General features: G+C 42.2%; 2 protein-coding genes across 3 annotated transcripts; one reads left to right on the forward strand and one right to left on the reverse strand.

Annotated features, from left to right (window-relative positions):
• Positions 1–235: 235 nt before the first annotated feature.
• mocs3 (molybdenum cofactor synthesis 3) lies at positions 236–5,166 on the reverse strand. 2 transcript variants are annotated; one of them, XM_076979216.1, is made up of 13 exons: positions 4,929–5,166; positions 4,717–4,819; positions 4,519–4,611; positions 4,190–4,310; positions 3,998–4,076; positions 3,543–3,656; positions 3,266–3,374; positions 2,802–2,864; positions 2,531–2,694; positions 2,035–2,082; positions 1,736–1,832; positions 1,443–1,550; positions 236–450 (listed from the first exon to the last, which is right to left on the reverse strand). In XM_076979216.1, exons 1-13 carry the CDS (start codon positions 5,028–5,030, stop codon positions 293–295), a joined length of 1,359 nt encoding a protein of 452 aa, XP_076835331.1. In that variant the 5' UTR covers positions 5,031–5,166; the 3' UTR covers positions 236–292. The 2 variants fall into 2 exon arrangements, with proteins under 2 accessions (XP_076835331.1, XP_076835330.1); XM_076979215.1 differs by having other exon boundaries at positions 4,717–4,846; positions 4,929–5,164.
• Positions 5,167–5,865: 699 nt separating this feature from the next.
• On the forward strand, positions 5,866–14,974 carry qpct (glutaminyl-peptide cyclotransferase). Its single transcript, XM_076979218.1, has 7 exons — positions 5,866–6,057; positions 8,655–8,801; positions 8,911–9,192; positions 12,105–12,272; positions 12,753–12,852; positions 13,384–13,500; positions 13,657–14,974. Exons 1-7 carry the CDS (start codon positions 5,917–5,919, stop codon positions 13,830–13,832), a joined length of 1,131 nt encoding a protein of 376 aa, XP_076835333.1. The 5' UTR covers positions 5,866–5,916; the 3' UTR covers positions 13,833–14,974.
• The last annotated feature ends 1,973 nt before the right edge of the window (positions 14,975–16,947 follow it).

Below are 16,947 nucleotides of genomic sequence, written 5' to 3' on the forward strand. Positions count from 1 at the left end.
CTCTACTTGACACTGTTGATAGTTAAAAAAAGAAAGGTGAACTCTTTATTAATAAAGAATAGAATAAAAAGAATAAATAGAATATTAATAAATCTGTAAGTGAAATTTAAGACTAAAGGTTAATTAAGCTACAACTAACTGAAGATTTATGCTGCACTAAATTCATATTATGACACAGACCAAAAACACTTGGGGGGGGGACACCATTATATATCAAAAAGCTAACAAACAGCAATTCACACTGGCAGGTTTGCTTTAATTTAAAAACCAAAGTACAAGCAACGAATGTCAGTTAATACTGAGGAAAAGAGGGATCGATTTTGTCCACCCAGGCCATCAGACCTCCAGAGATGTCCTTCACGGTGATGTTCTCCAGCTCTGACCCACACATCTTCTCCAGGATCTGCACCGCCCTCTGCGAGTCATTCCCAAGTTTACACACCACAAACACTAACAAAGGGAAAGGGGGACACAAGGGAAAGAAGACGTGCCGTTAGCTCGGTCCCCGTCCCTCACGCGCCGACTCTCACACACGAAGCGCATTGCCAAAGGGTGGAGATACAGTTCTTACTCCTGCGCCTCAGGGAGCCAGAGGCAAAAAACGCTAGTAGCATAGTTTCATAATGTCAGTAATTACCCAACACAAACCTTATTTCAGGCAACTGTATTAAGTAATCTTATCTTAATCGAAACACTCTAGCTCAAATAGAGCTTCTCATCTCTAATAGGAACACGCCGCATACAAATACTTGGTTATGGAACAGGAGGCCAGCTGTTTCTGATGACCAGACTATTTCTGTGTTGGAAAACGAATGCTTAGCAACGCCGTCACCTCCATCCTCACTGGTCATCCAAGAAAAGCAAGTAATCTGGCAACGCAACATTACAAAGGCCTAATTGGCCTGAGGAAACTCCGATTACTCCTCCTTTGTTCTCCTTGGCCCAAGAAGCCGGCCACAATGCCCTGTGATAGGTGGCTGCTGGCGTTTAGCACACTGAAGGAGAGCTCACTGTACACACAAGATAGGACGGTGTAACGGCCGTAGCTCGACGCTAGCAACCTGTCGAGCGTGAGGTGTGCGGTTTGCGGCTGTGCACTTGTCTGAGGAGGGCGTGGCACTGCTGAGCGGGGACTACAGAAGGCAGGGAGGGGTTATGGGATAGCAGTGATTTCCTTAGAGGAATACGTCGTCATAAGAAGCTTGACATCTTGACACCAACTAGTATTTTACATTATATAAAATGGTGAAATCCCTTCACAATTAATTTTTTCTACAAAGCAGCATGTGGACATAAAGCACCACGTCCACCGTTGTCCCTCACCACGCCCACCGTCCTCCCTCACCACGCCCACCGTCGTCCCTCACCACGCCCACCGTCCTCCCTCACCACGCCCACCGTCCTCCCTCACCACGCCCACTGTCCTCCCTCACCATACTGACCTGGGACTGGTGAGTCCGTGTTCATCTGCTGCTTCACTTCATTGATCTTCTCCTTCAGCAGGTTCACATCATCAGCTTTTCGCTCCTCTATCCTGAGAAGTGGAATATCTGTTCATAACAAAAAATAAACCAAATATCAGCAGAGTGATAAATGGATAGATACAGACAGATAGATAGAGAGAGAGATAACTGTATTACTTATCAGCATAAGCTATACTACGGTATGATCATTTAGCGAAACCAAAAACATCTGCCCCGGGTTTGTACTGAAGTAAAACCATTAGACAGCATACTGATTGATGTTGACAGATGGCAAATGTCCACCTCGACTTTGGGCCGAACGTCAAGCAGAAGATGAGGGCTGCCACCATCCACGATGGCTTTATACTCCTGCAGGTAACCACACAAAGTTCATCTTTAGAGTAGGAAAAGGCGGATCAATCTTTTAACTGTGTAAGTGAATGACTGATAAAGCTGTGGGCTGTGTCTGCTTACATAAGCTGTGCTGTAATAAGAGAATATAGAGGGAAAAAAATCTCTAATAAAGCACTAGTGCTAAACACAATGTCTGATGATACATGATGGATGATACCTGCACAGAGAATCTCTGTCCAGCACTTAGAAGATTCAGTCTTCGACACTACAAAGGAGGTGAACACTGAAAATGAGTGGAATATACAGTGGAATTAAATTACGATTGGATGTTACTGATGTAGTGGGCGTTTGGAGGGCTTTCAAACACCGGCAAAACACAGAAATTTAAGCCTTAAGCATGGAAGACAATAGCAGCTCTGTATGAAACTCTGGTGGATTTCTGAACAGGGACTTTCTAATGCCTCTCACAAGGCCCTGCGTGCCTTATTTGGCTTTCAAAGACAAAGACAAGCATTTTTTAGGAACAAAGAGTAGTCTACTGCCCATTCACAGCGTACACATATGCTTCCCATAAGAGTCACAGTGACCTCTTGTGGACATTTACTAAACAGAGCAGCAGGTCTGTTCCAAGTCATATCAAACCGCACATGGAAAGAGACACGTCGAGCACTGCAGCTGACAGAAGGCATGGCTGCGTGACCCGTGAGGCGCACCTTATCCGTGGCCGCGGAGCCGCAGAAGGCCTCGTAGTCCTGCAGCTGTGTGACGGTGGGTGTGTCCCCGCAGACGGCGCACTCCGCCCGCCTGGCCCTCAGCTTGATGGTGCGGAAGCGGCCGTCCTGGCCGTCGAACAGCAGCAGGTGTTGCCTGAACGAAGCTGTCGCGGTCCAGTCAAAGAGAGACACTGCCACATACCGAGGACCCTGGCGCAACCACTCAGCACCGTCAGCTACGCTAACGTCACGCGGATTCGGTGAAGGATACGTCGTTGGCCAGAGGCGATCTTCAGAACCTCTAAGGCCTGAAGGCAACCCATGATTCCAGGAACTGCAAGCAAATGGAAATATCTCAGCATATGCCGGAGCTTTGACTTTGGCTTGAATACTCTGGGCACCTATAATTATCTGGGGCGAACACTGTCACAAGTAGAAAAGTGAACGCTTTTACATAAGTGCAGTTTATTTATACACATACATATTAACAGCACACAACAGGGCTGTTTTCCATCCATAAATTAAGACCAGTATAGAAATGAAAGACCTTTCAGTAGAGAAATATAATATGTAATGGGCAGAAATATTAAAATCTTCAGGTAAGCCTATAATAATATAATTCATTTATAATATATATATTTTTTTATTCAAATCCTTTTTTTTACATTAAATATTACTACCAGGCTGCTTTACAGCTTCACTTTAATTGTGCAAAAGGGATGCGATGGGCCTCACCCACTCCCAAGACCCCTCCATCAGAGCAGTTGGTGACTGTCTCGGGTGGTGGAGGGAGGGGGTGTAGGCACCGATAACAGGGCCCTCCTTCGTGGTTGTACACGGTGAGCTATGGGCAAGAAAGCACGTGAGAAGCAAAGCAGCGTCCATTCACCCCAAGATGCAGACGCTTGCGTGAACGCAGCGACTCCTGCTTTATCAGACATCACACGCGCACCTGGGTCCTGAAGCAACGTGATGTGAGCGTGCGCACCTGTGTGTGCACCTGTGGTCTCACCTGCCCTTCCATTCGCAAGGCGCTTGCTGACACCAACGGCTTGCCACTCAGGACACAGGCGTCATTGACGAGGTACCGCGTAGGTACGTTATCGGAACAGTCCGCCACGATGTCATACATGAAGAACAAGTAGTCAAGGACTCCAAACGTAACCAGCAGCTCAAACACTACACAGGTCACACAGGTCAACCCCTTCACACTGCAAGAACCTGCCGGCTGAACTACATGCCTTACATAATGGTTTTAATGTTGCTGAATAATGCAGAATGAGATCATTAGTACTGTGCTTGTCTGGTACAGACAGAAACTGCTCGAAAATGTATTGCACAGAGATGAAGACTGCACTGCCACTGCTGATGAAATTTAAGGAACAAATATTAATGTCCTAGTACTAACAGTTCACATTAGTAAAAAATTCTCTGTAACACTTATCTGCAGAAGCACAGTGTGAAAGGATACTGTCCAATGAGCTGGAGAGCATTTTCTGAAGAAAGCTGGAGGTGGTATGGCACACACTGCACTTTAGAATTCAACCTGTCAGAACCTTAAAGTTAGCGCACAGCACACAGACCACGCATGGCTCTGAAGGCCATAGCAAAGCTTGGCTGTCAGACATGTTGCATGTTCGTTCGGTGTTTGAGGGCTACCTGCCGAGTGCCTGTGCTGCAGACAGGGCTTTGGCCAGACCTCGCGTCTGCTCCGTGTGCAGCACCTGTCTGTGAAGATTAGAGAGTTCCACCTCGTCACAGTCCAGCAGACCCAGACGGCCTGCAAGGACACGAGACACGGGAAGCTCGCCAGGTTAGTGACCACGTGACACATAAAATGTGACACATTTTATATAGTGTGTGTGTGTGTGTGTATATTATTGTCTTTGTTCAAGACATCCTGCCTCTGAATAGTTCAAAGTGACAAAGTGCCTTTAGTGTAAAATTAACCACAGCTTGGATACACAGAACAGTGTACCAATACCCACCTATACCTGCCGCAGCAAGATACTGTGCAAGTGGGCAGCCCAGCCCTCCACATCCCACAACCAGAACAGACGTGTTTGACAGGCTCATCTGACCTGGAAGTAGACGAGACAGGTATATTTTTTTTAGATATAAACGCAAGATGTTCTGGTAAACGTTTGATTGCGTTAAACTTTAAGCTTGGTTAGCCATCTGATTACCTTTAACGCCGAGGTCTGGCAAGAGAAGCTGTCTACTGTATCTCAAAATGTCATCGTTTGTTAGGGATGTGTTTTTCAGAGGGGTCAGAGTCGATACCTTGTCCTGCAAGTCCGACAGTAAATAGTTAGCCTAAGGAGACAGAAGGAATGCAAGTTTAGATAAAGATACAGGAACAAACCGAGATGTTTGATTACAGTATTGCGATGCAAACCTCTTGGATTTGATCAAGCTTCATTTTTAAAGCAGCAATTTCCTTGTCTTTTTCCACTAGCTGTTTCTTCAGCTCCGAAATACCGTCGTCCATGTCCAACATGAAATATTTTAACCGAATCAAACTGTACTTATACTCAAGCACGAAATTAAAACCCCCTACTTAGACAGGTAGTCAGCTAGCACATGTCCTCATACAGGCGTTCAATCCTACTTCCTGTTTTACATACGTCAACAAATACGTAGGGGCGCGTCGGTAGCTCACGTGCTTTCACTAACCAATCAAAGAAGAGACTATAAACGCTATATCCTCAATACACGGGCCAAAGTACACGTAAAGTGGAGGGCATGACTGATCCATATTTCCATGTTTCATTTATTTATCCTAATATCATCTGTAGTAGTCTAGTAAGGGCCGGTTTTAGAAGGTTTATTTGAAACGTACTGTTGTTTTATTATGTATTATGTATTTCAAAGGTGTATGCAGCTTTGAAAATGAGTATACTCATATATGAGTGTACTAATTTTCCCCAATGAGTATTTTCCCCAACATTTCTCGTTGCATGTACACTGTCTTGAAATAGTACATTTTAACCCTAACATAAGGAAGCCCATTATAGGACAAACTACAACATATAATCTTTCACTTCTCCCCCACTATTTAACATAAAACCTGGCTAATCTCTGGTCTTTGTTTTATAACCCTTAATAAAAACCAGTCAGTTTATCGGGAATAGTCGTACAAAAAACTCATTAGTTCGAATGCTCGAGAGTTTTTGTGGAATCAAACGCCTTATTCCACCCCCTAATAAAATAGCTGTATGAAAAAGAAATCAAACTGTTTCCATCACTGCAAAGACAAATACGTTTTGTTTATTTGCTTGTTTTACGAGCCCATTGGCTCCATGTAGATGACCGAAGCGCAGCGGCGTGACCCGGGCGGCAGGTCCTCCCTCAAGACCCTCACATGATCTCCAGGTCTGGAGCAGATGGTGCGGAATGCGCCGTGCGTAAAAAGGGAAGCAGCCGCTTCAAGGCGAAGTCGGACCATGTGTCTCTTCACTTTCTTTGGCATCTTTGTGTTGTTTACGGACTACATCAATTGCCAGATTCCATGGACAAAAGAAAAGGTAATTTATTTACCTTCTGTATTGTACACGGAGATGTTTACCTTCGTTTTGCGTGTAGCCTACATTCAATCTGTCCATCAAGACTGACGAATGGAACGGTTCGGATGGTTTTTTTGCATATTTATTGTACAAAATCCAATTTTTTATATTTGTAAGTGACGGTAGCCTAAATATTCGATTTTGTCGGTTTTGTTATTAGTGATTCACGAGTTGTCCCATCAGCTGTAAGTTTTCGTTACAACGTAAAACCTGACAAATGTAGCCTACGAATTATAGACCAGATTTTCCTTCATAAGCGTGCTGTTGTGTTCTGAAATAGACCTATCAACGCTTATTTCCAAATACATTATACTGTTTGAGTTTCTTTTTGCCTTCCATTTCGTTCTTGATAAGATTATTTGCTTTAAACAAAAAAAAAGTTTACCATACTGAGACTAGTGATTCAGGATGAGATCATCATAAGATCATCTTGGTCTGGGTATATAAGCAGACATTACTGCTTAGTGTGTTGCAATCCAAGCCATTTTTGTGGGGAAGAGCCCAATTTACTTTCGTAGTCAGATTGCATCTTATCTATTAGGTTTGAACACAGCATCTCAAAACCAGCTGTACGCAGTTCAGTCTCTTCCTTTGCCTTGTTGCCATGGCAGCACGCTCTTTTTCATTGATCCGCCCGTAGAGATCGTGATATTTATAGAACCAGGATTAAAACCCGTTAACGCGTTCGCAAATTCCCGGGAGGATTTGTATGAATTATAGCATGGTCTTTAAATTGCAATGCAATGCATGTTCTGCTGTCGATTTCTCCTGCCACACTGTGAAATCTTACGTAATGAACTTTATCGTTCCGTTATATCTGCGTCTGGATATAGGTCTCAGCATTTAAGACGAACATGCAGGCTAGATCAGTCTGCTTTTACGTGAAACGGTTTTACATTTTTGAATTTGCGTGGTGTGCTTGGTGAATTCTAGCGAGAATAAATGATCATAACAAATAAATAAACAAACAAACAACCTAAACGGACCTAAACGCCAAACAAGACTAACGAGACTGACGTCACCGACAGCGAACGCCGTGAGGAAAAAATGTGTTTGTCTGGAGCACACGTCTACGGTATCCTACTAAGGATGATGTTTTCTGGTTCATTTTAATCGTTCTTCTTAGTCTGAAGCGTTGGCTTCATGTTTGGAGCCCAATCTGAGGCCATTCAGCCTAGCAGATTGTGTGTCATCTCTTCTGTGAATAACTTCCAGCTGTAGTTCCAGTGCACGTAATGTTGTTGAAAGTTGCCTTGTGTGGCTCAGACCACATAATTACCCACCAGGCATATGCAGCGTAGAATTACCGCTACAAGCAGGAATGAGCTCTATCAGAACAGCACAGTTAAGTGGTGCAAGCATATTTCATGTCTGACTACTTGTAATTCACTAACTTAGTAATTCCGTAATTGTAATCCTGCCTGAATAGTGGGTCACAAAATTAGGAGTATTGTTTATCAGCAGAATTACAACAACGTTTCAAGGCAGCATTGAAATTAATAAGAACCGACTGTTTAAAGATTCATTAGGCTGAATTTGGGCTTCATACATTCCTCAAGAGACCTGACAGCAGTCAAAGGAATGAACAGCTTCTGACAGTAATAATTTAAATACATGTAATTCCTGAAGTGAGGGGGCCTGTTATTAAGCACATGGAGACCAGCTGAGTCAGCGCGACCCAAAGGAAGTTATTCGGTAATACTTACTGAGTGGGTGGAGCCCGTGAGTATTTAAAAGACAAGACAAAGAACAAAGGTTTACTTATTTGGAAGAGTGCGAGAAGAAGTGTGTTTGTCTGCTCCCCATCATATTCAGATGTGCGGCATCACTTTCTTGGTTTTATATTTGCATTTGTAAATGTTTATATATGTACTTATATATACACACAAAATATCCACACTGCACCAGCTCTATTTTTAAAACGGTATATTTACGATTACATTTAGGGCATTTAACAGACTCTCTTATCCAGAGCGACTTACAATGTGCTTTGTGTCTGTTCACAGAATGCATCATAGATAGTAGCATAGATAGGTGAGCTATATCTTGTACATCCAATATTGTAGTATATTGTTCTATACAGTTATGTATAGTGCAAATGCGTAAGTCATCTACGTGCTGAGCCCAGTGTTCATTGTACTTCAGAATATGTGGACTAAAAGTTATAATTTAAGCAGGCTATAAAATAACTATTAATAGCTATTCATTTTAATTGCTATGAAAATGGCTGCTGGTTCTGTATTCATGGTCCCTTTAGATTAAACAAGTCACATCTGATTTATACTTAGTGAAATTTGGTCAGAAAACCAGTACTGAAAGCAGGTACTTTCAGTACTGGCCTCTCAGTGCTATTTTTAACCGGCTATTTTAACCAGGGAAATGTCACTAATAATCAGTACCTAGAACAACTGGGTGCTGCATCTGCAGCTTCTACTCACACTGATGACTCACATGAGGAGAAAGAGCACACAGAGGCATCACCAGGGAGCACATCTGATGATCTGTAACAGCCCAGACTGTAGCATGTGGCCCTGAGGTATGTTCTTCTCTCCCTCCAGCTCTATCACAAGGCCAGCACTCTGGGCTCCGATGATCTGACCAGCGTCTTGGCCCACACCGACGTGGGCCGCATGTGGGAGAAGGACCTGAGGCCCATGTTGGTGGTGCGCTACCCAGGTTCCACCGGAAGCCAGGCGGTGCAGCAGGTCCGCGTGCGATCGTGTGTGTGTGTGTGTGTGTGTGTGTGTGTGCGTGCATCAATCTCATGCGGTTGCCTGAAATGTAGTCTCCTGTATGTGTTCTCTCGTCCCCCAGCATATTAAATCGGTCCTGGGCTCGTTGAAGGCAGGCTGGGAAGTCACTGAGGACCACTTCCAAGGCTATACCCCTTACGGCCAGATGCCTTTCACCAACATCATTGCCACTCTCAACCCTGCTGCCAAGCGGCGCCTGGTGCTGGCCTGCCACTACGACTCCAAGTACTACCCCGCTCAGTGGCATGGGCGGGTGTTTGTGGGAGCCACCGACTCAGCTGTGCCCTGTTCGATGATGCTGGAGATGGCCAGAGCACTGGACCCTGAGCTCAAGAGTCTAAAGGTCAGGAGTGGATGCAGAATATATTTTACTCATATTTTACTTCCAAGATCGCCTATAACACTTCAGTGAGAGCTTAGATATGGAAGGTAGATGTGGTAGCTATGGTTGGAGCACATTTGTTGGGTGTCCCTAAGCTGCTAAGCTTGTATTAACGGTTTAGCAGGTGTTAACACAGTTAGCGTAATTAGTCTATTAACGATATATCCTTTGGGAGCTGAATAAGGCACCAAACTGTGTAGATCTATTACTCTGGTGCTGGGTTTGGGAAAAATGTCGTAAATATGTTAGCTTTTCTTTTCTGGAGCAAAGTGGATTGTTTATTTGATGATGACTGTACAGAAACAGGTACTTCAAGGAAAGAGGGGAGAGTTAAAGACAAAAGAAAGATGATGTAAAGAAACAAGCAACAATTAGCAAATTGTTAAGTTAATATGCTATACACACCCATGGTGGCTCCAACAACTATTTAACTATTTAGAGATCTCCTGGATGCGGTCAAATTAATTAATTAATCTCATTGCAGATATTGATATTGCTTGGGAATTTTTTTATGATGGTTTCATTAACATTATCAATAAACATGCTCCATTTCGGAGGTATAGAGTCAAAGGTAGAAACAATGCATGGTTCACTCCAGACCTTTCAGATCTTCTCCATCAGCGTAATCTGGCCTGGACGAAAGCCAGAAAAACAGATCAAAACTCTGACTGGTTAGTTTTTAGGCAATTACGTAATACATGTACTGTCAAGATCAGGAAAGCTAAAGCTAATTATTTTCTTTCACAAACTACTCAAAATTTAAATAACCCTTTAAAATTCTGGAAAATCATCAAATCTATTACAGAAAATAGTAAAGGTTCTGAGTTGCCTCCATGCATTATTAAAGACTCTCAAAAAATCTCGGATAAGGCCAAAATGCTTGCTTGTTTTAATGAGCATTTTGTTGCTTCAGGATTCTTATTTGAGTCTCTTAACCTCACAAAATCTAACTCTTCATATAACTCCTTTCCTGCTAAGTCTGATAACCAGACTCATTTAAATGATTCTTTTACTTTTAATCTTATTAAAGTTACTGAGGTTCACAAAACCCTCAGTCTCTTAGACTTAACAAAAGCTGCAGGCCCGGACAAACTTGAGCCTTACTTTTTAAAATTAGCAGCTGATTTTATTGCCCCACCTTTGACTCATATATTTAACTTGTCCTTAGTCTCTAATACCATACCACCTATTTGGAAATCTGCCCAGGTTACTCCTTTGCTTAAAGGAGGTGACCCCACGATCTTAAATAATTATAGACCTATTTCCAAGTTGTCTGTTCTGGCTAAAGTTCTTGAGTCTCTTATTAGTGATCAGCTAAAGGATTTTTTAAATGAGAATAGTATTTTGTCTGATTTTCAATCTGGTTTTAGGAAAAAACACACCACAATTACAGCAGCACTTCATGTTTTTAATGATTTTATAGATACTATTGATAACAAACAGCATTGTGCGGCCCTCTTTATTGACTTGTCTAAGGCTTTTGATACTGTAGACCATTCCATCCTTGCACACAGATTATCTAAAGCAGGATTGTCAGATCATGCAGTTGGCTGGTTTAAAAATTACCTAATAGGCAGAACACAGTGTGTACAAGTAGATGGCTGCACTTCCAGCTTACTCACTGTACAAAAGGGTGTTCCACAAGGGTCAGTCCTGGGGCCGCTTTTGTTCATACTTTATATTAATAACATTAACTACAATATTTGTAATGCAAAATTTCATTTTTATGCTGATGACACAGTTATGTATACTTCTGCATCCACACCTATCCAAGCTCTCAGTCAGTTACAAGTTGATTTTAACATTATACAACAAAATTTTTATGATTTAAAGCTGGTTTTAAATGCTGATAAAACAAAAGTTATGATGTTTTCTAATTCAAAATCTAAACTTTCAAACCTGCCTTCAATTATTACTGCTCAAGGAACTCAGATAGAACTTGTTCCTACGTATAAATATCTAGGCATTTTAATTGATAGTTCTCTTTCTTTTACTGCTCAGATTCAGCAACTTGTTAAAAAATTAAAACTGAAGTTAGGTTTTTTCTTTCGAATAAAATCATGTCTCTCTTTTGAATCTAGAAAGAGACTGGTTTCTGCTACATTTATATCTGTATTAGATTACGGTGATGTTTTGTATATGCACGCCTCTTCTCAAAGCTTACAGTCTCTGGATACTGTCTATTACGGAGCTCTGAGGTTCATCACCAATTTTAAATCTCTTACACATCATTGTATGCTGTATGCGCGTGTTGGATGGTCTTCGTTGTATGCTCGTAGAAAATATCATTGGTCTATTTTAGTTTATAAGTCTATTTTAGGTCTACTCCCATCCTACCTTCTGACCTATATCAGTCATAGGAGTATTGATTCTTACAATCTACGCTCCCAGAATCTTTTTTTATTGTCTGTTCCTAAAGTTAGAACTGAACTGGGAAAAAAAGCATTTAGGTTTGCAGCTCCATTTACTTGGAATGAGCTACAAAAAGACTTGAAACTTAAAGATCTGGTTTCTTTGGGCTCTTTTAAGAGGATGTTGAGCAACTTGGAGGTGGATGCTTCTAGTTGCAAATGTTTTGACTGATTAATTGATCTGACTTATTGTCTTGATTCTATGTTCTGATGTATTGAAAACTTGTTATTGTTTTTATGTATGATTGTTTTTATTGTAAATTGTGAATGTACTGCTGCCTGTCTTGGCCAGGACACTCTTGAAAAAGAGATTTTTAATCTCAATGAGGTTTTTCTGGTTAAATAAAGGTTAAAATAAAAATTAAAAAAAAAAAAAATTAGAAACGTGCAACTTGAATTTTAAACCGGTGTATTTTTATAGATTGACCACTAGATGGCAGTGCGTCTTCTGTGTCTTTTCAGGACTCGGGTTCGGACCTGACTCTGCAGCTGCTGTTCTTTGATGGAGAGGAGGCTCTCTTCCAGTGGTCCTCCACAGACTCTTTGTACGGCTCCCGTCACCTGGCCCACAAAATGGAAAGCACGGCTCACCCCCCAGGAGCCAGTGACACAAACCAGCTGCATGGCATCGTACGTTTGTCTCGCCCGCACATCTAGCTACTCATGTAAATATCAGATATACTGTACAACTGTATGTGGAAAGCGAATTTGTACACATCTGAACTTTTCAATAATTACTCCCTTGCTATCCTGATTGGTGATCTATTTGTTGATTCTAACTTGTATTTAAGCAATAAGGCTAAGCAGCTTTTATTAGGAATACAAACTCTGGCGGAGTTTTATTGGGCCTTGGTATGAAGTCTTCCCATGAGACGGTGCTGCAGACAGCGGACAGAACTTGGCATCGTGTTTCACCTCAAAGACCCGCAGGAAGCGGAGACTTTGAAAGTTTGTCTCCAGGGAGAGAAACACAGCAACACCGATTTTCTTCTCCTCCTCTCGTGCTCTGTCTTTCTCCCCATCTCACTAGGTGCCTGTTTTTTCTTACCTTTTCTTTCATTCTGTCTGCATCCTCACTTCCTCCCCCTTTTTTCCTATCTTTTAAAACAGGATCTGTTTGTTCTGTTGGATCTGATCGGGGGTCCCATGCCTCGCTTCGGTAACCAGTTCTCCAATACTGCCAGGTGGCTGTCCAGGTTGCAGAACATCGGTGAGGCTTAGTCTCCCCTTTGTAATGATCTCGTTCCGCCTGCTGTCCTCTCCTCCTCCAGCCGGACAGAGGGGTCTGTCTCCTCCCCCAGCCGGACAGGGGGGTCTGTCTCCCTGTCATTCCTCCTCCTGTCCTTCGCAGATAAACAGATGGTATGGATCATGGAGGAGGGTAATTGCTTTAGACGGATACTGAGCATTTGCAAATATAAATAAATGACATGAAATTATTAAATGTTTAGAGGATGTAATGAGCTATTTCAGGATGTTATCAGGCTCAGTGTTTAAGAAAGGACTCCCTATTTGTGATTTCTGGTGTCTAATCTCAGGCATGTCTACCCACTCATATTTCACTATGATGTCACTCCATTAAACTATTTCACAATCACTGGACCTGAGTGTGAGGAAGACACTGTTCTGTTTCATGAGATTAGATGCTTCTCCCGACTCATCTCCTTATCTGCTTTTTGCCTCCAAGACCGTATGGTTGTTACCGACTTGGCCGTGCAGTAACTGTTCTGTCTGCTTGCAGAACGGCGTCTCCATGCCCTGGGTCAGCTGGAGGATCACCCAAATGAGGTGCAGTACTTCTGGCCAGGCCTGCGTGTGGGACCAGTGCAGGATGACCACGTGCCCTTCCTCAACAGAGGTAACAGCCTGATGCAATCTCCTTCACACGACGCAGCTTTAGGACAGAATGGTGGACATTTATGTGAAGCGTGAGCGTCCCGATGCAGCATGTTCCCATGCATGAGGCTGTTGGAGACCTAGATCAATGCTCAGAACCCTCTTCCTGGTCCCACAGGCGTTCGGGTTCTCCATCTCATTCCCATGCCGTTTCCCTCTGTGTGGCACACCTTCGAAGACAACGAGGAGAACCTGGACCGTGCCACCATCCAGAACCTCAACAAGATCCTGGAGGTCTTCCTGCTGGAATACCTCAACATGAAGAGCCAGAATCCTGTCCCAGATGCCCCTTAATGGTCCCTGTCCTTCTGCCTAATGTACCAGTATCAGTCACGCCAAATGTGAAGTAGCATCTCCTCCAAAAAGTACCAAATAATTTGATGCTCCACACACCAGTGTGTTAGAATTAGGCTTCACCTGCATCAGCTGTGTACTTTTTGTGTGATGTTTTAATAAAAGCTTATTGTGTATAGCACCACATGGCCAAATGTGAGAGAGATGAGATGATCGTGAGATCATTTTTCCTCAGCCTATTCATAAACCTTCGTATACTAAGGTGTATCCTATGAAATCCTTCAAATGTGTCATAACAAATTACACGGCTCAAAGACTTTTCGGTGAATATTTCTTTAGTTTCTGCTGTCGTGCACAGATCTTGTTGCATCCAAACGTTGCACGCGTCTATGTGAAACCGTGCTCAGGAAGCACTTTGTAGTCTAATCATCGTAGTGTTGGATCCAATGTGTCCTTTCTATTCTCCAAGGCTTCTTTGTTACAACAGCCATATCTGTGCCACAGAGAAAGGGAAACCCCTGTGATCTGTGCCTCAGAAAACTGTGAATGGAATAAATGTCACATTGTTTTTAACAAAGGTTCTAGATGGAAGCAGTTGGGTTTGTTCAGCCTTTTGGTGTATAGAACCATTTCAAAATGATCCTGTTGTGAGTTATTAAAGCTTATTGCTCTATCAGACACTAAATCTGAAATCTAGCTTTATGGGTGCTATTCCCATTTGATTCCAATGTGGCAATTAGTGCAGGGAGACAATGGAAGAGTGTGGTGAAAGGCATAAATAACCCCAGCATTCAACATGCTCTGGAATCTCTTATCAAGTTTATTTGATAATTACCAGTCGTCACCCTAAGAACAACTTTGGTTCTACAGACATTAAATGTTAAAATATTAGAATTAAAAATGTTTTGTTTGTTTATTGTGTTGCTTCTGCTGTCGTAGCATATTTCTGGGTGGTCACTGCTGTCCAGGGCTCTATGTAAACATGATCTTATGATAGTGTTGCTGTTATGCTTACAACCGTCCCGCTCTGATCGAGAACAGATTCAGCATCATATCTGCACTGATGTTGTGTATTCCCAGCACACACACACACACACACACACACACACACATACACACACACACACACACACACACACACACACACAAACCCAGCCACAAAATAGCAGAGCTGCTGCAGTCAAGTTTGCTACACAAGCCTGCCACAGTTTCTAGTTTCACTCCACTCAGAACAGAAATAAGGCTTCTCAATCCCTCAGCTTGGACCTCTTTATAATGTTTATTAAGCATACTGAATTACCAGTCTGTAATGTGAGGTACAAATGCACAATGAGTTTGAGGTTGGTTTGTCTCTAATGTTTTATTTTAGAGTTTCTATATTTAAGATGTGGCTTTAAATAAAGTCTGAATCACTCCCCGTGGAATCAGCCAACATTTATCAGATGTAGCTGGATTTATATGCCGTATTATATTCTATAAAAGTGACCATTTAGGAGAACTTTAGACATCTTGCCCTTGTAATGGTTGGAGTTCACGCTGCAGTGAGAACGAATTGCTCTTGCTTGGTTCTTGAGTGCCTGGCCTAGAGCTGAGATGTGATTTATGGTGCACCTGTCTAGGACGTAAAGACTCCCCTGTGTTATTGAGTGGTTTTGCCATGTGGCATTTAGCAAGCCCAAGCTTCAGGAAAATATTGAGTCCAGTTCAGAACTGGTGTATTTTGAACTGTACAGTTTATTTTTGATGGCCTGCTTTTGCATTTTTACTAGGTTTTGTTTATACGTGCCATGTTTATATTTTTGTACCTCTGTCTATTTCTCTGTCTGTCTTTCATATACAAGTCTACAAAGATCAACAGTATCCTCAACAATCACTATGGCAGTAACCCCACTTACACACTGTTAAAGTTAACTGTGTTTGAACCAAATGGAATGAACCAATTAATGCATGGTCATTCTTTAATCCATCAGAAAGCCTTAGCATGCTATAAGAGTCAACTAAACCAACCCAGCATAGCTTTCCTACAAGTGTTGGTGATTACCATATACTATAATTTAACATACTATATTATTATAAATAATATTATAAATAATAATAACAACAGAAATATATTAGTACTACTACTACTACAATAACAATGACAACAACAACTACTACTACTACTGCTACTAATATTAGTTGCAATTATATATCTCATTTTACAGTTGATTCACTTTCACTAGGAGAACACGCCTTCATGATAAACATAGGTAAAGATTCATAATGTCTTAACAGGTATTGCAATACACCAATAAATTGCCTGAGGGAAAAAGTAATTATAGAGATTCCATCAAGTGATTTGTTTCTTCTGACAATTGAAGGTATAGTTTAAGGTAGACACACCAGGATGTGATAATGTGATAAAGCGTATGAAAATGTTTAAGAGGACTACCATCTTAGATTAGAGTCCCTCTGTGTCTTATGGCTTACACCAGGGTTGCCAACTTTTGGCGTTCGCTTGGAGTGAGATTTTAACCTGGAGCCGGTGGCGAGTTTATTTTGTTGAGCGGGGGGGTGGCGAACGAAAGTTGTTGAGCGGGGGGGGCTAACGTAAAATGGACACAGATTCAGTGTTCTGAGGTAAATAAACTGGATATTTTTTTTCGGCGTGAGATATCGGAAGTGTGGCGTGAGAGCGTGTGAAAACGGTCAAATGCGTGTGTCTCACGCTCAATGCGTGAGCTTTGGCAACCCTGTTACACACTGTTATACGCTTACCTGCGAGCTCAATTTTCAAACCTGATCTGACAGTGCTACTACATATTTACTCTCATTGTCTAATCCACAGACCTGTCCGTACACGTGTCTTTGGTGCGCTGGTAACCTTCAGAGGGCACCCACGACCCAGAATATCAGCCAATATATCCATCATCAGACTGTATTGTATTATTTATCTTCAGAATATACTGAAAAGTATATGAACTGACCCAGTACACAGCAGTCATTCATCTGCACACTTGTTGCAAAAACTAGCAGAAATACAACAGGCTGCTTCCACTACCATAAAAAAACACACTTGTATTGGCTGGCGGCTCGTTTCAAACGTGTTGTGGGCGACTCCTCTCCCCGTACTCGA

This window comes from Brachyhypopomus gauderio, chromosome 17 (assembly GCF_052324685.1).
Source record: "Brachyhypopomus gauderio isolate BG-103 chromosome 17, BGAUD_0.2, whole genome shotgun sequence".
NCBI classification, from domain to species: Eukaryota; Metazoa; Chordata; class Actinopteri; order Gymnotiformes; family Hypopomidae; genus Brachyhypopomus; species Brachyhypopomus gauderio.

Coding starts and splice junctions, on each gene's coding strand:
- mocs3 (XM_076979215.1), bottom strand. CDS start 5,030: ATGTTGGACATGGACGACGGTATTTCGGAGCTGAAGAAACAGCTAGTG. Junction 4,077..4,189: donor GCAGCACAGGCACTCGGCAG/GTAGCCCTCAAA, acceptor AGGTTCTGACAG/GTTGAATTCTAAAGTGCAGT. Junction 3,657..3,997: donor TCCAGCTCATTGGACAGTAT/CCTTTCACACTG, acceptor TTCTTCATGTAT/GACATCGTGGCGGACTGTTC.
- qpct (XM_076979218.1), top strand. CDS start 5,917: ATGGTGCGGAATGCGCCGTGCGTAAAAAGGGAAGCAGCCGCTTCAAGG. Junction 8,802..8,910: donor GAAGCCAGGCGGTGCAGCAG/GTCCGCGTGCGA, acceptor CTCGTCCCCCAG/CATATTAAATCGGTCCTGGG. Junction 12,273..12,752: donor CAAACCAGCTGCATGGCATC/GTACGTTTGTCT, acceptor CTTTTAAAACAG/GATCTGTTTGTTCTGTTGGA.